The 23,729-nt window shown below is 39.5% G+C and overlaps 2 protein-coding genes and 2 long non-coding RNA genes across 5 annotated transcripts; 2 read left to right on the top strand and 2 right to left on the bottom strand.

Moving 5' to 3' along the window:
- Positions 1-11,233: 11,233 nt before the first annotated feature.
- LOC26530728 (uncharacterized) lies at positions 11,234-12,506 on the bottom strand. Its single transcript, XM_015173358.3, has 3 exons — positions 12,286-12,506; positions 11,583-12,239; positions 11,234-11,398 (listed from the first exon to the last, which is right to left on the bottom strand). Exons 1-3 carry the CDS (start codon positions 12,353-12,355, stop codon positions 11,370-11,372), a joined length of 756 nt encoding a protein of 251 aa, XP_015028844.1. The 5' UTR covers positions 12,356-12,506; the 3' UTR covers positions 11,234-11,369.
- A 72-nt stretch (positions 12,507-12,578) lies between these two features.
- On the top strand, positions 12,579-13,350 carry LOC116651441 (uncharacterized). The gene is made up of 2 exons (XR_004304440.2): positions 12,579-12,881; positions 12,976-13,350. It is a non-coding gene; the product is annotated as an uncharacterized lncRNA (long non-coding RNA).
- Positions 13,351-15,318: 1,968 nt separating this feature from the next.
- On the bottom strand, positions 15,319-16,134 carry LOC26530676 (uncharacterized). Of its 2 annotated transcripts, none has more exons than XR_001450110.3 (3): positions 15,981-16,134; positions 15,774-15,925; positions 15,319-15,713 (listed from the first exon to the last, which is right to left on the bottom strand). It is a non-coding gene; the product is annotated as an uncharacterized lncRNA (long non-coding RNA). The 2 variants fall into 2 exon arrangements; XR_011416740.1 differs by having other exon boundaries at positions 16,009-16,023.
- Positions 16,135-16,754: 620 nt separating this feature from the next.
- On the top strand, positions 16,755-19,516 carry LOC116651412 (putative uncharacterized protein DDB_G0282133). The gene is made up of 2 exons (XM_070208951.1): positions 16,755-16,788; positions 16,848-19,516. Exons 1-2 carry the CDS (start codon positions 16,755-16,757, stop codon positions 19,514-19,516), a joined length of 2,703 nt encoding a protein of 900 aa, XP_070065052.1.
- The last annotated feature ends 4,213 nt before the right edge of the window (positions 19,517-23,729 follow it).

The raw sequence follows: 23,729 nt of genomic DNA on the forward strand, positions 1-23,729 counted from the left end.
GTTAAAAACGAAAAAGAATAATTCGCATTGGAATATGCCGCATGGAATTGCGTGAAAATTATTTAGTAGTTTTTAATTCGTTCCTGCTAAAGTGATTTTTGAATGATTGGAAATTGGTTATATTGTTAATATGAATTGAGAAATTGCAGCAAGTCTGCATTTAGTTATGCCAACTATAGTTGGGAATTGAGAATCTTCAACAACAGCGAAACCCATCTGGCAATTGTTGGGTTAATTGACACCCGCTGACTTGGCAGCACAGCAAACACATGGAGGCCATGCAGGAATCCAGGCAGAAATCCATGTACCAAATGACAAACAGAATTCGAAACCGAAGCCACAGCGCGTGTAAACTTTTTGGATCTTGAGCTGGGGGAGCCATGAGCGATAGAGAGTTCCGAGAGTTTTGGAGTCCGTCAAACTTTAATGATTGTGCGGTGGTGCATAAAGTGCAAAAGCAAAGTACAACATTGAGTGCAGCGGGTCGGCGGAGGTTGAAGGAATGGGTGCTGCTGGGCATGCAATGGGGAATACAATAGCAGCTCTGAGAATTGAGCGAGTGTGAGAGAGAACGCGAGCCGAGCAAGCGGGCAGGCTGGCTGGCAAAGTTTTGGACGTCTCTTGTAGAACTTCACACGGTCCGTGGACCCCGGCGAGTCAGAACTTGAACTTTTAATTTGTTCCAAAGTAAATTTCTGGCAAAAAACTTTAAGTCATATTGGTAGTTGGCTGGCCACGAATCCAGCTTCAGTCTGTGTGCGACATATGTGGCGTCAGCTAGCAGCAAGAGATAGGGCTGTATTTGCGATGGGTGGGTACATTGTGTGGGGGTGTCTTCTGTTTTGGCATTCGCAACTAAAATTGCTTCAATGGCTTTGTGGCACTGGCCGCAATCGATGCCGCTGGCCACATGCCATGCCCACTCGCACAATCGCGTGGCATTGGCCCCAAAACAAAAAAGTTTTTCAATTAAATTTATGTGCAAATAAAGTAAAATTTTGTAATTTTGTAGTCGTTGTTGTTGCTTTTGGCACGAAAAGCCACCAAAATCGCAACATTGATGAATTGCTTAATTGATGTAATTATTTATGGTCCGCACTGGGGCGTGGCAGGCAGGCGGATGATCGGGCTCTGACCTGGTCGGGATATGGCGTCTGTTAGCAATTAATGGTGCATGTAGATATCGGATTGTTAATTGATTTTTCACTTCTTTGAATCTTTCACATTTAAAATTCTGAAAAATTAAAAAGAAAATATCCTGTGGTCGGTGGAGCATCAACTTTGCGTGTTCCGTTTTTTTACAATTCGCACTTGCATTGCAATAAATTTCAAATTTCAAAAGAAAATCCCTGCATATTTAGAACGCAACCCTCAGCCAAGTGCTAAGCGTTTAAAAAGCGACTAGCCTCCAGTTGCGATCTAAAATAAAAAACAAATAGCAGAAAAAGTTTAAATAAATATGCAAATTGTTCAATTGGTATCTTCAAAAAAAAAAAAGATGTATTTTTGCTGGGAAATTGTGAAGATTAGTGCAAAAGTTGTTTGGGACAGCGCTTTCCCAGAGCAGAGAAAGCCAGCTGCATACGTCATCATCATCATCATCATAAATGATAAATCGTCAATTCCCGCTGGCCATGTTCAAGTGGCTTGTTTTATTCTAGTTCTTCTTGGTTTTTTTTTTTTGTACATCAATAAAAGAAAAGCCAAGGAGCAAAAGAAATAAACAAGTTTCGTTTTTTTTTTTTTTATTTTGCCAAGAGCAAAACTACGGGTCGAATGCCACGAATGGGGCGCCAAAGGGTGTGCGGCAAACAAAGCCAATGTAATAAAGGAAAACACAACAATCATATTTTTATGGCAAATGCAAATGTAAAAGGAAAACAGGACAACAGGACAACCGAACAGCACCCAAACCCAGCCAACTCACTTATGACCCTTCGCCTTGTCCTTGTCAACGGCCATTGTCGCCCGGATGACAGTTGAGAATAAACTAAATGACAATAAAATAAATTCAGCTAAACGAATTGCAAATACACTTTAGAGCAATACTAATTAAAATAATTAATTTAACATTATGTATGTAAATTTAAGTTAAATTAACATTAAATTTCTTAATCTTTGTCAATAGCTTGTCGAAAAATATTAATAAAACAAAAATGAAAAATATGTTTTAATATACTAGCGCAGTATATAATAATATTTATATATTTATAATTAAATTGAGTAAGTTATTAAGAAATTACCAATTTATTTAATTTACATTGAAATATGAGCCTAAATTAAGACTTTTTAAGTTTATGTTATTATGTTAGATTCATAAAAGTTTGGTTTATTATTTTATACAGAGACTTGGCATATAAATATAGAATTAGACAAGGTTTCCAAATATTTATTGAATAATAAATACTATTGTAAATTAAGTAAGACAACTTTGTCTTGAGATAAGTAATATATAAATATTGTTAGTATTTATAATAATAATAAATAATAATAATAATACTTATAATCATAATAATAATAATTATAATAATAATAATAATAATAACAACAATAATAAAACTAATATCACTAATTTTATATGGACATATTTCATATAATTTTTGATTATAAGAGTTCAATAATGAAAAGTCGTATAGACTGTCTCAATGTTAGGGTATCCGAAAATGACAAACGCATACATTTACCTATTACCCGCGGTAGGTGGCGCTGTTGTGGCGGTGGCCGATAAAATGATTTGCGTACAAATTGGTTCGAGCAAAATTCGATTGAGCTGTGGGAATATTCAGCGCCCTTTTGTTAACCGGGTTAACGCGCAAAAGGCAAAGTGGAAAATATGGCAAAAGAGCAGCAGCATCAGCATCAGCGGCAGCAGCAGCAGCAACGGCAAAAGCAGCTGAGGAAACCGCCGGCCAACGTTTCCTAACTTCGTAAAGGGCTAAAAGCGATTTGGTCGGGGCCCTGGCAGAAGAAACACTTCAATGCCGAAAAGAAGTTTCCTGGGATAGTGGAAGGATGGGAAGGGGTTGGTGGGTAGCTTAGTTTCCATGAGGGTGAAAAAAAAAAAAAACTGTAAAAAGCTTTTGTGGTTTTTGAATTTGTGAAGCGTTCCTTTGCCTTTGTTGCGGCTACAATCTCTGATGCTGCCAAATATGCCGGAAAATTTTAATGATTTCCGCGCATTGGAGACAGAGCTCAGCCTCAGACTAGATACGAGCAGCCCGTCGCATTTACTTGAGTAAATGAAAACAAATCGACGTGCAGCGAGTCAGCAGAAGTCGCGGCGAGCGCATTCATTAGATTTAGCCGCAACTGCAAACACAGTTTTTCCCCCAATTGCATTGGCCGCATACAGCGCTGAGCAGACCAACAGATAAACCAATCGATACGTCATCATTAGTTTTGAGGCAACTCCAATGCCGCAGTCAAGAACTGGCCTCCCAGTTAACTGGGCACTGCCAAAGCCACAGCCACAGCCACAGCCACAGCTTCATGCCCCAATGGGCAAATGATGTGCAATGAATGCGAATATTTCGCGCAAATATTTTGAAGATTGCGTTTGGTTTCATTATTGCAAACTACTCATTATTCCAGCAACTTAAATATCTTTAATTTGTGCTTACGTATTTTGAAAATTTTATACTTTAGAATGTATTTTCTGTCTTTAGCAATATCCAAGACTATTAAGCATTGGTGCAAGAAGATGTCTGTCTTTCTGTCTGTTTGTAAGAATTGCTTCATTTTTTATTATTAATATTTTAAAAACTTCTAAATACAATCAATAATTTAGCCTGGTATTTCATTTATGAAATTTGATAAAATGTTTTTCATTCGCCTTAATATTAAATTCTACATTCAGGATCTGAGTTCCTCTTTTAACTTTGATTAAAATTTAGCATAGCATACTTTTCGGCGCACACAAAACTATCGCACCATCAAGCTCAGTGAGTTTCCTACCTCTGTCAGTTGTTTCATTGCTGGCCGCCTGATGGCATCAGAAACGGGTTTCCGTGCCGGACAAGCCGCCAATGTTTATATCTCGTACCGACTTCTCTATCGCACACGCCGATTGCTTTGTCTGCCATCTCTTTTGCTGCCTCTCTCCATTTTTGTCACACATTTACTGCCGAATTGGCCAGGTCATATTTGGTTATTTTTGCCATTTTTTTCTTTTTTTTTTTTGAGACCCAAAAGACCGAATTAATTACGCTAATTGAAGTGGTTATATGCCTGCATATGTATGTGCGTAAGGCTATGTGTGTGTGGGCGGGTGTATGTGCGGGCGTGTGAGTGTGTGGCTGTGTCCGTGGGAGTTGAGAGAGAAGCGAAGTGTGCTCTAGGCTTTTTGGTTATTTGTGCTACACGAAAAAGCAAAAGCACGTTGTACGCAAAAACTGAGAAAATATGAAAAAAATGATGATTCTAAATGTGATAGGTCTGTTGTGGATTTCCATTTCGATAGAAAGTAAATAACAATTTTTATAGAGAATCACGAACTTAAATAAACATGAACTGTATTCAAAAAAAGTCAATAATAAAGTCAGAGTTATTTTTTTATTTATTTATTGATAACATTGATTATGATTTTATTTATTTATTTCTTTCTTTATTTATATTTAATCTGTTTTTGTTTGCATTTTTTGAACAACAAATTATATGATTAAATCATAATCTATCTATTGCGAGACAGATATCCTTGTCGCATATGCAAATTACTAGCATGTCGAATTTTGTTTTTGGATTTTGTCAATCACTTTAAATATCTTAAATCTTAGCTTTATGAGAACATAACTTGTTGCTAGTAATTAGTACATGGAGGCAAAATCAAGTTCTGCCAATAAGTTGAGCGAAAGTGCGAAACTATGCACAATGCAAATAGCATTTGATGAATTTTGTTGCATGTCTTCAATTACGGGCAAACTAACGTTTCTAGGGGGCAAATTCAACTAATTTAATGTTTAATTTAATTATGCAAACAAATGAACAATGCTAAGCTGAAAGAGACAGACAAACATTGAAACACTGAGAACACGAAGTTTGTCGTACATCTTGAAAGGAAAACTTTGTAAACAAACTGCCAAACTACGGCGAGTTGCCCGAACGAACGACTGTCCTCTGCATGTGGGAGAGTTAGAACTCTATTACAATATGCTAAAAAGTGCCAACTGCCAAATCCAAGTCCAAGTCCACGTCCCAGTCCAAGTCGAACGGTGAACAATGCAAATTCAATTGGCAAGAAAAGTAAAACCAAAGCATTTGGTTGGAGTCATAATAATTCTGCTCTGAACTTAATGGCAAGTTTAGATGGCGCTTAAATTTGCTACGCAAAATGCAAATTGCAGTCAATGTCAGAGAGAGAGAGAGAGAAAGTGAGGCAAGTTGAAGGGGGTGGGCTAAGAAAAAAGCAAGAAAAGTCGCGGCAGCAAGTCCGGAAGTTGACACTTAAGTTTATAAATCCAATAAAAATCACATTAGCCTTGCGGCGGAAACTCGCGTGCAAACAATGAAGAACAAGAACTGACACTGAACCGAGCAGCGCGAGGGGCGGGGGCCGGGCTGGTGGTGGCGCGGCACGGCAGGGGGTGCACGACAAGGGGCGCCAAATCCGCGCGACACATTTAGCTAAGCCACTTGAAGCGACCCCCGCAACACGCCCACCCGCCTCCCTAGAGAGCAGATATGCTAATGATAAGGCCGCCCGCTTTTGGACCAAAGCGTTTTAGTCCAAGCTAAGGCAAGCAAGTGTGCGCTAGTCGCGAGTGCCCGACTAGCAGATACCCTGTGCACTCCACGGCCGTAGCAAACCTAAAATATTCTTCTTTAGTCACACACACACGCACAAGCCCACACACATTTCTACACTTCTTTGTCCCTTGGGCCAGCTTTATTGGAAATTTATTTTTAGATAAAATCGGTGCTTAAAGTCCGACCTGTATTTTATTTATTCTAAGAAACAAAGCTACAGCAATTCATATATTTTATCAATTTATTGAGGGAATGGCCATAGGCTGCCTCATTTTGCTTGTAATACACATTCTCACAAAACCATAATACCCTTTTCACCCACTTTAAACAGGGTATACAACAAATTTAAGCCCATTCCAAGCTTGCTTTCAATAATTTAAATGTGGGTCTACTGCAAAACACGGCTAATGGAAACTCCAGCCGCTTACCATATTGACTCAGCTCCAATCGAGTGGACACTGGGAAAATCCTTGAGTTTAAAAATGGCCGCAAACCGGAAATGACAGCACCCCAGGACAAACATCCTAAAATGAAATCTTGTAAGTATTGCGCGCACTCTAAATGCATTTCGATTCGGTTTTTAGTGGGCAGTTTTGCCGGATATACGATAATAGATATTGTGATATTGGGCAGATCTAAGAAATAGTTTTATTTCATGTTTTATAATAATGCATATGCAGATTCATTCCTAAAATTCATGACAATGCTCAAAATTATGTTTTTTTTTATTTATATCATGAAACACAACAAATAATATTCTCGGGCAAACATTCTAGATCAACACTCTATTTAATTCATTTCTATGCAGTGTTTATATAAAAATGCGTACACCTGTTTCGGAAGAGGCAGAGCGCAGAATATAATAATGGCAGAGAGTCCAGAAAGTGTGGACATTGAGCGTCTGTTTGTCCATAGTTGATTCTCTTAATTCCGTTTTGAGTGCAAGCTGCAGCTGTTTGCTGTTATGACGCTTCTCTGCGCTTATGCCATTGGCTGTAATGCTTTTGATCCCGTTATGTTAGCAGGGAGAGCACATACAAAGAGCTCAAGCATTGCGGATAGAGTGCGAGCGGGAGTAACATATGAATTCTATTATTGTGTTAGTGCGAATGTCGGCTTAGCGCAGGCGCCAGCCTAATAAGTGTATTTAGTCTGTGCGCGTTTGCTCTGTTAATTAAATCGATGGCAACAGAGTACAGTTATAACGGTTCAACGTGATTTATTTGTGTCGTGTGTTGTCGTTAAATTGCATATATGTACATAGATATAAAATAGTAAATTATTTTTCCATTATTTAAATGGAATAAATATGAAAAAATGTGTTCATTGCGCAGAGCTTTTTTCACAAGCAGAAAAGGCGCAAAATAGAGCATGAGAGCGAGAGAGCGGCGAGAGAGCAGCTACAACAGACATACTATTGCAGACATATTTATTACTCAATGAATTAAAAAGAAGAAATACAGCTTTCGTTGCCTCTGCAAAAGAAAAGGTATATTGTTTTCATTTAAAATTTTTATATTTGTGTCAATTTAGAGCAAAATATTTACAAAAACTGCTGAAGAGGCAACACACATTGAGGCTGCTAACGCATTATCATACAAACTAACTAAATTAACATTCAGTAGAAATGCATTTCTATACAAAATACAAATGAGGGCTGGGTGAAATACCTTCAGCGCCTTTCAAGTGCGTGACATTAACAGTTGAATGAAATATTGAAAATTGCATGAATGAATGAAAGACATTGAGAGTGAGAGACGGCGAGCAGAAGATAAGCAAAGAGAGAGTGGGTGAGAAAAGGAAAGCAGGCACTCGTAATGTCGGTTCGTTTCGGCTGCAACTCATCATCAACGTCATTTACAAAGTTCGCGGCAGAAGCGCTCAAATTTGTTGTACCCTGTACCCATTGAAAAGTGTTAAAGTGGGTATATTGCAGCGTGCCAATTTCAGCGGAATGAAGTATCTCCAACTCTTTTAGGGTGCATGTGCAAATATTTCGTAATTTTTAATTTCAATTTTTCGTTAATTTAAGAATCTTAAGATACCTATTAAATAGTTAATTTCCCTATATGTCATCCACCATAAAAGTAACTAGTGTAAAAGTAATTTATTTCGATTTTGTTTGTTCGAATCGGGACACGGGGTATTTCTTAGTCGGTCACTCATCACAAGTTGATTCTCAGTTGTTTTTTTGTTGCTGCCGTCGGCATCAACAACTACAACAACAATCAGGCAACAGCTTCAGTTACTTTTAGTGGCATGCCACCATCTGTAGCAACGTCTCCAGCTTGTCCTGCCACGTCCTGTCGCGTCCTGCATAAGTGCCGAGTGCTTGCCGCAAATAAATTTGATTTGCATGTGCAAATGAACGTGGAATTGAATTTTCTTATGCATGAAATGTGCGCATAATTGGTCTATGGTCACACACACACACACACACACACACAAAAAGACACAGACATCTGCAAGAAGAGCCACTGCCAACATGCTGTTTAGCCTTTTACCACTCGACAAGTGCCCCAGTTGTGGCATTGCTCGTAATTGCTTATGTATAAATTTCAATTCACAAATAATAATTTTTGAGTATATTTGAATTGCAGTTAGGCGCAAATGGTTATACAAATATATAAATTGTATTATGGAATAAAAGCAACACGAAATACTAAAAACTTGCTCTAATTCCAGATCAGTATGCGATTAATATATATATGAAAAGTGACTCTTAATTGGATATACAAGGTAGGTAAATTTCCCTGTGCAATACATTAAGTATATTTTAAATTTAAGGCTTCTTTCATCCTTAGACCCCCACTATGAAAGCTTAAAATAAGCTTCTTTCCTTCGTTGTGTTTATATTTTTAATATTATAAGATTTTGCGGCAAAGAAATTTCCCTTGAAATTAATCAGTTTTAGTTGTGCAAGAATTTATCGAAATTTCCGTAAAGCGAAAACGGGGAGTTCCTTTTGATCGATTGGGGAGAATGCCAGGTGTTATCAAAATCCATTCAACTTTTCTGTGTTCCTTACCATTCAAATATATTATGAGACGTTATGTCTTATGAGCTCATTGCATAAAAAGATTCGAAAAGTATGTTTTCGGAGCTAAAGTGCAAAATTATAGAAATTTGCACTGGCTAGTAAATAATCTACATTAAAAATAAGTCAAGCTTCATCGCACTGCACTCCGTTAATAATTAATTAAATGCTCTGCAGAGTTTTAAATGTCGCGATATCTGCTTCAAAGAGTTAAGTGGGTGGCAATAAAATTACTACAAAAGAGAATTAAATTTGTATTACATAATAGACAACGCGCCCTGTTCAGACTGAGTCAAGTGTCGGGTAGGTGCCATGAGTTTGACAGTTGTTATTGCCCACTTAATAGGGTGTTAAGTAGCGAGTAGCACTATGCATAATGCCCATCGTACTGCTATACTAGACGGACTTGTGGAAATACAATGCCCCAGCAATTGCACTCGACAACTTGAATAATTAAAAATACAATATGTTGTGCAAACAGTTGGGCAAAAGTGGAGCGTTCTGCTGTTGGCTGAATGACAGCCTTCCTGGCTGCACTTAGCCAAAGATATCCACTTACAGGACTCAACATCCGTACATCCAACCCACTGACAGGGGAAATCCTGACAAGCTGTGCAAACAATCGAAGCAAAGGCTCGACAAAAATGCAGTCCGTGCCGTGATTTCTTTGCAGGCAAACGTGAACATTACGTGCAGATGCTCGCATAGAGCGTTTATGGGTCAACGCCAGGAGTAAGACATGCATGTGGGGATGAAAGGGTCTCCGGAAACTAGAGATGACAGCGTTAAACGTTTCAGAAACTACAAACAAATGTGATCCCCGATTAAAAAAAAATATAGCATATAGTACGGCGATCTTGAATTAGGAAAACATGCGTGAAAGGCAGGAAATAACTGGACTGGACTGGACTGGACTATATTAATTAAGAAATACTTTAAATTAATGTTCGTTTTGACTAAGCTTGAAATCGTCAAGATTTTGAAAGTATTTAAACAACTTTTATTCAGCAATTTGGCCTGCATTTTTAAGATAATTCCCTTTGATAATTGTATATATGTACAATTTTTACCTATGCATATTATTAGACAGATATCAGAAGCAGTTAGACTAAAATATGTGCATACATATTTTAGAGATACATATATTGGGGTTGTATTCTGATCTCCCATCTTACACTTTTAATCTTCAAACTCACATCACTAGCTGAAGGATATTTTCGTTCGTGCGGCAAAGTCGCCATCGTCATTGTCAACGGTTTTTGGCATTGTTTTGCTATCTTTGCCGCTGCCGTTGCCCGTTACGGTTACCGTTAGCATTCCCGTTCCCGTTCCCGTTCCCGTTCCCTTTACCGTTACTGCTGCTCTTGCTCTTGTTGTTCTTGTTGTTGTTGTTGCTGTTGCTGTTACTGTTACTGTTTTATTTATTGTTTGCGCTCATTTGAGTCAATTACGACAAACGGAGATTGTTAATTGTTTTGCTGCTGCTGCAGCGGCTGCCGCTCAAGTCCAAGGCAAACAAGTCACATCCTGTCCATCGTGAACGGGGGGTGGGGGTGGGGCGCACTCCATTTTGTTTTCTAGTATTTATTCGTTTGCCTCTTTTGCCTTTGTTTCACTGATGCTGCTGCTTCTGCTGCTGCTGCGGCAGCTTCTCGGCTGCTGCTTATTGTTTGCCTGTTGGTCTCTGTTGGCCTTTGTTTGTTTGCTTTTGGCCAATAAACGGTTTCTCCCCTATGACTCTGCTGTGCCCCCGCTGGCCACCCACTGATCTGCAGCGCGTTTAATGGCGCGTTGAACGTTACATTTGCTCATCGTCTGTACCCCCTGTAGCCCTCACCTCCACCCCTCTGTCTACTCTGTGCCACGTTTCAGCTGTTTTTCTTGCTGCTCGACTTGTTGTCGTGTCTCTTGCGTAAACTTTAATTGGCTGTCAGTTCATTGAGGTAAGTTTTAATTAATTTTTTCGACCATGTTTTATGTGTGGCTGTGTAGGTGTATCTTTGTGCGGCAATGGCATCTTCATCTTAAATGGGCGCCTCTACTATGTGCACTTCTCGGCGGCTAAGTGGTGCGTTAAGCCGGGCACTCAAATGTTTTGCTAATTGTTCTGCCAACATTTTGTGCGGCCCAGGGGAGGCTGTGCAGGATGTACTACTTAAAGGTTGTCAATCTTTTGAAATTTATATTTCTTATGCTTGTACAAAAGTCTTATTTCGCTTTTATGGGCGAGCAAAATATTTGTTTCTCTCCTAACGATTTGTTGAAGGCTATAATGGCAATGGAATTTGTATAGATATTTAACGGTATTTCTTAAAGGTTAGTCTATTCGGATGGCCTTAATCCAATGGTCCCCAAATTTAGCAGATATATTTTGGAATATAATTCTACTATTACACTTATTCACGTTAGCTTTATTGTTCTACCTACTTTTTAATATGACATAATTAAAAGGAGTTTCGTTTCAATTTGCACGGAATATTATATTTCTTTGAATCGTGAAAACAAATTTAAAAATATCGGTAGCCAAAATAATAATTTTTGTAAAATTTCGAATTTATAAATATCTATCTATCGTATGTAGGGTAGCCAATTAGTCCAAACGTGGAATTTTACGAGAACCTGAAATGATATAAGGGAATTTCATTTAGAATGAAGCTACACTTCCAACATTATTATTTATATGCAACTGCACTTCCGACATTATTATTGATTCAAGCTCTTGTTGCAGATCAAGCTAAAAAATATGTATTGTCCCAACCAAGCCCAGCTTAATGTTCTGTAATATTTTGGAAGCTTTATTTACCTATTTGCCACATCCTTTGGTTCTTACTGTTTTCCATAAATAATTTATTTTCTGGCTCATTGCTTTTGTTGGGCGATGGTGTTGCTTGATGTTTTTTTTCGGGAGGCTTTACAATTTTGTCTACTTTGCGGCCACGTTTGCTCAATATGGTCATATCCAATTCACTTAGATGTTTTTGATCATATTCACTTAGCATGCGTGCTGGTATTCTCATGTGCCAGCGCCTTACAAAGCCACTAGTCTGTGGCCTACAGTCGACTAGGCAGCGGTTGTTTTCCATACCATTAAACCGCCTGAGATTTTCGACTTTATAATGATTTTTAGTTGAGCTCACAGCCTCGTGGGCCATGAGATCTTTTAGTTTCTTTGACAAAGTAGGTTCCTGTATGTCTACTCCGCTCAATATTTTCTCTTGCAGTTTCCGCCTCTGTAGATAGTGCTCCTTGAGTATCTCATTGCATTTGCGGACTTGCTCGGCAGCCAGATGAGTCTCAAGCCGTTTCTCTGTGGGCATACTTTTTCGTGATCTTTCCTCATTAATCAGACTTATTGCAGAGTTTTTGCTTATGAATTTAGAGTAATCGGGTTCGGTTATTGGTTTCTTCAACTGCTTAAAAGATGTCACATAACGATGGGAAGCGCAACCTGAATAAGGAGCTGCAATTTGAATTAGAATCTGCTGCCCTATCTATAAATTACTTACTTGTTGGTAGTCTTTGGGCTAAGCCAAAAAGGCTCATACTGTTAATTTTATTAATATTTTTGGCGGCCATTCGGAACTTTTTAATTTACAGATGGGCACTTTGTAAACGCTTAACAATTTTGCCTAACTCCTAACAGTTGATTCAAAATTGTATCTGGTTGTAGCAGATGTGACAACATAAAAATTTTATTGTAGCTTAGGTAAAAATTTGTATTTGGTTATAGCTTTGGCCTACTCAGCTCGTTGGAAGCAATGAAATTAGTTGTCTTCCCAAACATATCGATAATAATCAAGTTTCAGTGTTATTTGTTATATGCTTGTCAATTGAGCATGGCTGCTTCTTTCGAAAATCGAATAAAATAAAATGGAAATTGAAAGTGAATTTCGGCCATGTACTCTGAAAATTACGTGTTACTGGCAAGCATATCCTAACTAATGTCACCTAATGCACAACGATGCGCTTCATTAGCGAAATATCCAGCCTAATGTCCATTAAGTACCTACCAAATTGAGCCCTAACGAAAAGTGCATTAAGTATTTTGTAATATTTAATGTTCGTTGAAAAGGTTGGCCCCACCTTAGATGGCAAAACTTCGGTATGACTTAAATAATCCTTAACCGACCATCATCATTATCATCATCATTATTACGATGATAATGATTATCATCATTATCAACATCTTGTTGTAGCAACCATGTCCAGCAATCGCACCCGAAACGTGCTGCTGCTCCTGGTCTTTCTTACCTGGCGTCTCGTTTAGAAAAATTGCTCACGCACGGTTTCGTTTTGGATGGTTGGGATGGTGTTTGAGGGCTGGGCAGAAGGAGGATTTTAAGTGCTGGCAGCTCTGTGGTCTGGCTTGTTCCTGATTTTGTTTACCATTTACCGTTCAACATTTTCTGCTGTGTATCGTTCGTCGCCTAAGCGCATTAAAAGTTTTCTCTCTTTTTTTTTTCCTTTCGGCGATTTTCTTTTATTCGTGCACTTTATCGAAAGCACATCACGTAGTGCACCTGATTTGCTGACAGTCCTTGGACATTCTAAATAGGCAACCGGCACAGGCTTAAGACTGGACTCACAGCTTGTACCCGGGCTGCATACGAAATTCATGCAACGCTTTGTGGCATCGTTTTAATTAAGATTAATTGCCTTCAGTAGTTAATAATTTCACTCGTTTTGATAAATATTTAAACCACCTCTTGAAAGTGTCTCACTTAAGGGCCCGCCCGAATGTTAATTTACAGCCTAAATGACCCAGAATATTTTGCGAGAAACTCTGCTAATGGGTCTCGTCCTTTAAGGGAGTCTTAGAAAATTTGCGGATGCTCAAATTAGGAATTTATGAAGCTCCATGTTGCTTTAGGCTGGCATAACTCTAAAGGAACCAAAAGATTATATTTGTTCAATATTTGTAGACATATATCGTTAGATAGAAACATCTAATAGACAATTCAATTTATATAAAATATAAAATTGCCCTGATCTTCGCTTATCAACTTCTTAGTATAATAAGATAAACTTACTTAAATAAATATCGAAGAATAAGATATCGATAGAATACTTATTCTATTCTGACAACACTGTAAAAATGAATGTACGAGTCGTACATACAAGCAAATATATATATTCGAATAGAAAATACATATAATCAATTAAAACGATAGATTTGAAGTGAACAAGAAATATGATTAAATATTAAAGCATGTGGGTCAGAGTTCAATGGCACACACACTCTGCGGTACATGAAGCTATCCAACAATACGGATTTCATTTTCTGAACTTTACTCTAACCACTTGGGGTCTGTGTGTTTGGCCCAGCTTTGTTACATTTCAATGCTCTGGTCACAGTGCGTCATGTGTTTGGGCTTGCACCTGCTTATAGGGCAGAAAGGTGAGCTATTGCATTGAGTGCGACTCGTTGTTAAAGTTGACTTCAATGCCTTCACATCAGCCAAGTAAATCTGTTGGGCTTGTTGTTGTTTTGTGGCTGGTAATTGCAAGCGAATCTGGGCAGCCCACACGAACGTCAAACAAAGCTGGCCATCATTTTGGCTAATTGGTTTGCCATATCTTTGAGCTATGACTATGTACTACCTGTGCGTAGCTTTATATAGTCCAAGTGCCAGCTAAAGCTGCAGGTCCTCTTACATAGACGTTATATATGACTGAGAGATGCGTTAACAAATATGCATAAACGCGACGATTATCAAAAGATCTAATTATGTGATGGACAAATTTAAAGAGAATTTTAAATAAAATTGAGCATTTTATATAGTAAGATTGACAAAATTCTTATAAATATTTATATTTATTCGGCTAGTCAAAAAGATTCTCCGAAGAAGTTATTATAATTTAACCTTAATAATTTGTAATTATAGTTTCATTTTCGGCTTACAAAAATAAAACAGATTTTTAAAATTCCCTCTAAACCTACCGATTTGTGCATTTAAGTCACATTTTAAATGATGTTGTATTGAAAAAGTGTAATAATCGAAACAGGATTTAAATTGGGGTTTTTAAAATTTCTTTTATTTTCTTTAATTTAATTTTTCAAGCGTTTAAAACTGTAAGCCATTGGCAAATGCAAATTTGACCAGGTAGCTACGTTAAGAGGAACTAAACAGGATTAATAAACTGTGAAATTGAAAAAATGGTATACGTTGCAGCGCTGTGCAAACGCCAAGCTCCATTAGCGTAGACCAACACACGGAGGTCTGAAACTCAGTAGACCTAAAGCCAATTCCATGCCAAAAAACTCGAGCCAAACTTGCGATTCAGCAAATCAAATTGAAGGGCCGTGCGCGTATCCATGGCCAAAACTTGCCCAGCGGCTAACAGCTTTTGCATAAAATTGACAATGCATCAGGAGAATAGAAGAAGTGCCTCCTTTATATGTAAATATAAAAGCAAATGGCTGGTTGGGAGCTGTGTCAATTAGTTTATATTGCAATATATTGTAGCATGGATATATTGACTATATCACAAAGTTTAGATTTAAGGTTTCTGACAAGCTGAAATGAAAGAACTACATATTTTATGCATTTCTATTTTATGTTGCTTAATTTCTACTGAAAATTTGGGTTGTATGTCTACATATTTATAGTAGCTTAGTTCTAGTCTCAAGTTGAAGTTTGGGCGAGTACCTAGATTTGATTCTGAAGATATTCCTAGCAGCAAAAGTCATTGTCAATGCAGCACACATTGCAGTCGTATGGATACATGCAGGGACTACAGCATGTTGAGCAACATGCGCAGTCACAGGATATATAACAGCACAGATTACAGCAGGGGCTGCAGCAGGTACTGCAGCACGGACTGCAACATGGGACACAGCAGGGACTACTGCAGGCGCTGCTGCATGGGCTGCAACACGGACTGCAACAGGGAGTGCAGCTAGGGTAGCAAGAAGAGCACATCACGGCTATTGCTAATAGAAATAAGTTAATTGTTGTTAAATGAACGCCAATAACCATTATTCGATTCTTACGCTAGATGGAAATTCTTCACAAATATAGGAACTGCATATTTGCACACGAATGTTGTGAGTATTGATTGGGTTGCATGGCGCTCTCGATTGTCAGAGGCCTAAAGTTCACACAGACGATATCACAAATGCTTAACCACACAAAAGACTAGAGCCTGCAATAAGACAGAATTATTATTATGTTTTTATTAAATCAAATTATTTACTCACATGCTTGCAGACAGTCATAAAAACTTACACAAACATGTATAGATGTTAATGGAGCAGAAGCCAAAAGAATTATGAAAAAATGTTGATTTGTAATGCTATGTTTGGAAATACTATTTCAAGGCTTGCTTATCGGTTCCTCATTTCGACAGTAAACAATTTACATAATTTGAAAAAGGGAATTATAAAGCAAAGAACACTTCAAATCCGACAACTTCAAGAATGTATACCTACACTATTACCTATTTTTATATTTTGCCATGACGTTTCCTCAAATTGAAAAATCTGCAGGTAAACAAAAGCCGTGTATTGAAAGTTCTTTTATTGCTAACTCAAACATAAACAAAAGTAGTTATGTGTCGAATAGTAGAAATATTGACCTAGCATGGAACGCAGTTCGCTTAAAAATATAAAGACCAAGGGCCACATTAGTATCCACGGCCGATATATTTATCACATTTGCTGTCATTTTTTGAGATAGTAGTTAATTGACAGCAATAACAATTAGACAGGAAAATATTCCACATACCAGTATTATGACTATGTCAGCTTATATATAAATAGCTCAGCATAACGAAACACAATAGTACTTCTCACATGCTCGCCATGGTAAGTCAGAACTCAAAAGTCAATTTCAACACAAAGACTTCTTAGAGAAATTATCAGTCTTTCAGGTATTTGCTGGTCCTTGCAATTTTCGCCATATGCATGGATATGGTTAAATGTGCTCCTGATAGATTACGTCAAATTCATTTAAGGCAAGGCTCATTAACTACAATGCCAACAACCACAACTACAATTACAGATCTCTGTATAAAACATCCTAATATACCACCTTGTCGCACTACAACTCCAATGTCAACCACACAGACAACCCCAGTGACAACACCAACGCCAACCGCAATGACAACACCAACCCCAGTAACGACACCAACTCCTGTGACAACACCAACGCCAACCACAGTTACAACTTCAACCCCAGTGACAACACCAACGCCAACCACAGTAACAACACCAACGCCAGTGACATCACCAACGCCGACAACAGTAACAACTCCAACCCCAGTGACAACACGAACGCCAACCGCAATGACAACACCAACCCCAGTAACGACACCAACTCCTGTGACAACACCAACGCCAACCACAGTTACAACTCCAACCCCAGTGACAACACCAACGCCAACCACAGTAACAACACTAACCCCTGTGACAACACCAACGCCAGTGACAACACCAACGCCAACCCCTGTGACAACACCAACGCCAGTGACAACACCAACGCCAACCCCTGTGGCAACACCAACGCCAACCACAGTGACAACACCAACCCCAGTGACAACACCAACGCCAACCACAGTAACAACACCAACCCCTGTGACAACACCAACGCCAGTGACAACACCAACGCCAACCCCTGTGACAACACCAACGCCAGTGACAACACCAACGCCAACCCCTGTGACAACACCAACGCCGACAACAGTAACAACTCCAACCACAGTAACAACACCAACCCCTGTGACAACACCAACGCCAGTGACAACACCAACGCCGACAACAGTAACAACACCAACCCCTGTGACAACACCAACGCCAACCATAGTAACAACACCAACCCCTGGGACAACCGCAACGCCAACCTCTGTGACCACACCAACGCCAACCACAGTAACAACACTAACCCCTGTGACAACACCAACGCCAACCGCTGTGACAACACCAACGCCAACCACAGTGACAACAGCAGCCCCAGTGACAACACCCACGCCAACTACAATGACAACACCAACCCCAGTGACAACATCAACCCCAGTGACAACACCAACGCCAACCGCAATGACAACACCAACCCCAGTAACGACACCAAATTCTGTGACAACGCCAACCACAGTTACAACTCCAACCCCAGTGACAACACCAACGCCAACCACAGTAACAACACTAACCCCTGTGACAACACCAACGCCAGTGACAACACCAACGCCAACCCCTGTGACAACACCAACGCCAGTGACAACACCAACGCCAACCCCTGTGACAACACCAGCGCCAACCACAGTGACAACACCAACCCCAGTGACAACACCAACGCCAGTGACAACACCAACGCCAACCCCTGTGACAACACCAACGCCAACCATAGTGACAACACCAACCCCAGTGACAACACCAACGCCAACCACAGTAACAACACCAACCCCTTTGACAACACCAACGCCAGTGACAACACCAACGCCGACAACAGTAACAACACCAACCCCTGGGACAACCGCAACGCTAACCTCTGTGACAACACCAACGCCAACCACAGTAACAACACTAACCCCTGTGACAACACCAACGCCAACCCCTCTGACAACATCAACGCCAACCACAGTGACAACTCCAACCCCAGTGACAACACCAACGCCAACCACAGTGACAACACCAACGCCAACCCCTGTGACAACACCAACGCCAGTGACAACACCAACGCCAACCCCTGTGACAACACCAACGCCGACAACAGTAACAACTCCAACCACAGTAACAACACCAACCCTTGTGACAACACCAACGCCAGTGACAACACCAACGCCGACAACAGTAACAACACCAACCCCTGTGACAACACCAACGCCAACCATAGTAACAACACCAACCCCTGGGACAACCGCAACGCCAACCTCTGTGACCACACCAACGCCAACCACAGTAACAACACTAACCCCTGTGACAACACCAACGCCAACCCCTCTGACAACATCAACGCCAACCACAGTGACAACTCAAACCCCAGTGACAACACCAACGCCAACCACAGTGACAACACCAACCCCAGTGACAACACCAACGCCAACCCCTGTGACAACACCAACGCCAGTGACAAGACCGACGCCAACCCCTGTGACAACACCAACGCCGACAACAGTAACAACTCCGACCACAGTAACAACACCAACCCCTGTGACAACACCAACGCCAACCATAGTAACAACACCAACCCCTGGGACAACCGCAACGCCAACCCCTCTGACAACATCAACGCCAACCACAGTGACAACTCCAACCACAGTGACAACACCAACGCCAACCCCTCTGACAACATCAACGCCAACCACAGTGACAACTCCAACCCCAGTGACAACACCAACGCCAACCACAGTGACAACACCAACGCCAGTGACAACACCAACGCCAACCTCTGTGACAACACCAACGCCAACCACAGTAACAACACCAACCCCTGTGACAACACCAACGCCAACCCCTCTGACAACATCAACGCCAACCACAGTGACAACTCCAACCCCAGTGACAACACCAACTCCAACCACAGTGACAACACCAACGCCAACCCCTCTGACAACATCAACGCCAACCACAGTGACAACTCCAACCCCAGTGACAATACCAACCCCGACCACAGTAATAACACAAACCCCTGTGACAACACCAATGCCAACCACAATCCCAACAACCGCAGTTACCACTTCAGTTCCAACCACAACTTCTTTGACTACAAGGACAGTGACAACCACAGTTTCCCCCACTAGTTCTGGAGGAGAGCACGAGCACCACAACCATCACCACATTCATAATCACCATATACCTTCATTTCCTCTTCCGCTGCCTTTGCGTCCGCTCCCGGCTCCGGTTCTGGGTATACCGCCTTTGCCGGTGCTTTCTATACCACCGCCGCCGCACCTACCGCCGCCGCCCCACCTACCGCCGCAACCAGCTCATCCATTAAGACCGTTACCTGGATTTCCACCCCGCCCACCACTACCTCCTCCTTTTGGCTTCCATTGGAAAGCTCTGAGTCAAACAACATCTGAAATCGCATAAAATTGTATGATTACAAGAATATATAAAAAGCGATCTACATTTAAAAGCATTTAAAAGAAAGATAAATTAAATCAGCCATAAACATTTTTAAACGAAACTTTAATTGCATTAATCTGTGTCTAAACTTTAAATATATGTGTAAACTAAAACTATTTAAAAAAATATATTTTCTAGCAACCGATTTGTCATTATGAGCCTTTTTCATTAGAGCTATAAGCCAAATGAACGGCACCTAATTTTCGGAGTGTCCAAAAATTGTTTAATTTTCAAGTTAGAAACAATTAAGAAATGCTATGTTCGCAGTGCTGAAGACATAATTTACTTGCAGACATACATATATCAGCTATTTTTTTTTTCAGTTTTGCAGAGCCGTATTGTACTGTATAGGAAGAACTTGCTAGTATATAAGATGCAACATAAAGATATTGCGAGAAATAAGAACGTTTTTTTTTTTCAAAGAACTCAAATTTTGACCGTTTATTCCTATGACAGCTATATGATGTTGTGATTTGTGTTGGTCAACAATTGTGTTACCTGCATTGCCCTGCGTAATAAAACTTCCTTTTGTAAAAATACATACATATATATGTAGCTTGTTGAGCCTATTAAGCAGCGTCTCTACTTCTTAAAGGGTAATTCTTGACTATCTTTTAGATTTCTTTATTAAATCCTACGAAACTTTTAAGCACACGAATGGGTAAAATTCGCTAGGGGTTGTATCCAAATAGTTCAACTTTCCTAATGCACAATACAACAAACAGCCTCTTACCACATTTTAATAATATTTTCGCAAATACAATTATTATATAAGTAGGACGAGATGCCGACAGTGATAAAACTCCTTCTGCACTTGAATTTTATAGGACAGTATAATATATATTTCAAATTTCAAAACTTTGTGTTGACACTGCGGCGTTCACACAGAGAAGAATGTCTCGATCTACTCGGCTCATCTTTCTGCTCAAGAATATATATACTTTCTATGCCACATTTTGCCTGAATATACATTTTCTAGCTAGAAAAATACTATATTTTAAATTGAAATTAAATATAATCTTTTATCAGTGATTGCCCTGCTTCAAAATGCATTTCTTTAACGGCGACCCTGTAGGACCTTATATAAAGAGCTTTGTACAACGAAAAATCAATAGTGCTTCTCAGTTGCTCGATATGGTAAGTGACAACGTAGGAATAGACTTTTCCTTTAAAAATTCTTAGATTACATAAGACTTTCAGGTTTTTGCTGGTCTTTTTTAATTATTTTCTGTGTCGATGATAAAATGCGGTCCTGATAAATTACGACACACACTAACATCGACAACCCAAGATTTAACCACAGATATAACTCAAGTTTCAACTCCAAAGACAACACATTATTCAACTACAGAGACAACTAAAATCCCTACAACAGAGACTACAAAGACAACACCTGTCTCTACCACAAAGACAACTCCGCTTTTAACTCCAAAGACAACATTATTTTCAAATACGAGGACAACACCAATTCCAACTGCAAAAATAACAAAAATCTCTACAACAAAAGTTACAAAAACTTCATCGGTTTCTACCACAGAGACAACTCCATCTCCAACTAAACAAAGAACAAGAATTTCTAAAACAAAGACAACCCAATGAGCTTTCCCCAAGTTGAAAGATCCACAGCTAACAAAAGTTGGATTTAAGAGTTCTTTTATCGCAAGTTCAAACGAAAAGTTGTTTTCTTCAATATTTACACATACATTAACAAAAGTATATCAGTGTGGAATAGAAAAAACATTGACCTGCCAGAAGCGCTATTTGCTAGAAATATAAAGACCAAAGACAACATTAGTGTCCATGGTCGATATATATATCACATTTGCTGTCATTTTTTGAGATAGTAGTTAATTGACAGTAAAAACAATTAGAAAAGCAAATATTCCACATACCCACATTATGTCTTTGTCAGCTTATATATAAATAGCTAACCATAACGAAACAAAAAAGTACTTCTCACATGCTCGCCGTGGTAAGTCGGAACTCAAAAATCAATTTCAACACAAAAGCTTCTTAGAGAAATTATCAGTCTTTCAGTCTTTGCTAGCCCTTGCAATTTTCGCAATTTGCATGGATATGGTTAAATGTGCTCCTGATAGATTACGGCAAATTCATTTAAGGCAAGGCTCTTTAACTTGAATGCCAACAACCACAACTACAATTAGAGATCTCTCCATAAAACATCCTAACATACCACCTTGTCGCACTACAGCTACTGTGACAACTCCAACGTCAACCACAAAGACAAGTCCAACTCCAACCACAGTGACAACACCGACTACAACCACATTGACAACTAGAGAAACAAGTAACCTTTGTACAACGTCTCCCAATTTACCAATTTGTAGCACAATACCGACTACAACCACAGTGACAACACCAACACCAATCCCAATAACCACAGTGCCTACTTCTGTGTCAACTACAAGGACAACTCCAATTTCAACTACGAAGACTACTAAAATCACAACAATAAAAACTACCCCTGTGTCAACTACAAAGACAACTCCAATTTCAACTAGACAGATAACTAATATCTCTACAACCAAGGCTGTTTTTACCTCAAAGACAACTCCAGTTTTAACTACAAAATCGACAAAAACCTCTACAACAAAGACAATCCCAGCTTCAACTTCAAAGATAACCTCAGTTTCAAATACAAACACAACTCCTGTCTCATCTATAAAGACAACTAAAATCTCTACAACGAAAGCTACAAAGACTACTCCTGCTTCTACCACAAATACAACTCCATCCTCAACTTCAAAAACGACAAAAATCTCTACAACAAAGACAACTCCAGCTTCAACTACAAAGACAACTCCTGTCTCATCTACAAAGACAACTTAAATTTTTTACAACGAAGGCTACAAAAACTACGCCTGTTTCTACCACAAAGACGACTGCATTTTCAACTACAAAAATGACAAAAATCTCTACAACAAAGACAACTCCAGCTTCAACTACAAAGACAACCCCAGTTTCAACTACAAAGACAACTCCTGTGTCATCTACAAAGACAACTAAAATCTCTACAACGAAGGCTACAAAAACTACTCGTGTTTCTACCACAAAGACAACACATTTAACAACCCCAGTTTCTACTACAAAGACAACTCCTGTCTCATCTACAAAGACAACTAAAATCTCTACAACGAAGGCTACGAAAACTACTCCTGTATCTACCACAAAGACAACTACCAAAATCTCTACAACACAGACAACTCCAGTTTCAACTACGAGGACAACTCCACTTTCAACTATAAAGACAACTTTAATTTCAACTACAAGGACAACACCAATTTCAACTGCAAAAACAACTAAAATCTCTACAACTAACTGTATCAACTCCGATGTCTACATCTTCAGTGTTTACAACGCCAACTTCAAACTCAATTTCCACAAATGATACTTTATCTACAGTGACTCCCATATCTACTACTGATCCAGACAATTATCATGTACACCAGCACAATCATCATCATCATATACCACAGTTTCCAACGTTCATGTTTCCTTTTCCTGCACTTTCTGCTCTTGCGAACTCAGACCGACTGCCTAGTATACCCCTTCCTTCATTTCCACTTCCAGCTGCAATACCACCTCCAAATTTTCCTTCCTGTTATCCCGCCTTTATCACAAATTCTGCCACCACCGGATCTTGAAGTACTGCCTCCGTTTCCATCAGGTCCTAGACCACCTGCTTTACCGCTTTCAAGCCTACCGCCTATTAATAATTTACAGCCGATTCCTCCTAATATGCCAGCTCCATCTTTTCCTATGCCTACCGCTCTGCCAACTCCTCCCAGAGCTCCAAGTTTAGCTATTGCAGCTCTTATATCTCCACCCAAATTACCCGTTCCAGCTCTTCCTAGTCTACCTAAC

The sequence above is a fragment of the Drosophila virilis genome, chromosome 4, assembly GCF_030788295.1.
Source record: "Drosophila virilis strain 15010-1051.87 chromosome 4, Dvir_AGI_RSII-ME, whole genome shotgun sequence".
NCBI classification, from domain to species: domain Eukaryota; kingdom Metazoa; phylum Arthropoda; class Insecta; order Diptera; family Drosophilidae; genus Drosophila; species Drosophila virilis.

Coding starts and splice junctions, on each gene's coding strand:
- LOC26530728 (XM_015173358.3), bottom strand. CDS start 12,355: ATGGCCGCCAAAAATATTAATAAAATTAACAGTATGAGCCTTTTTGGC. Junction 12,240..12,285: donor AGCCCAAAGACTACCAACAA/GTAAGTAATTTA, acceptor TTCAAATTGCAG/CTCCTTATTCAGGTTGCGCT. Junction 11,399..11,582: donor CCAAAGGATGTGGCAAATAG/GTAAATAAAGCT, acceptor ATATCATTTCAG/GTTCTCGTAAAATTCCACGT.
- LOC116651412 (XM_070208951.1), top strand. CDS start 16,755: ATGCCAACAACCACAACTACAATTACAGATCTCT. Junction 16,789..16,847: donor AACTACAATTACAGATCTCT/GTATAAAACATC, acceptor TCAACCACACAG/ACAACCCCAGTGACAACACC.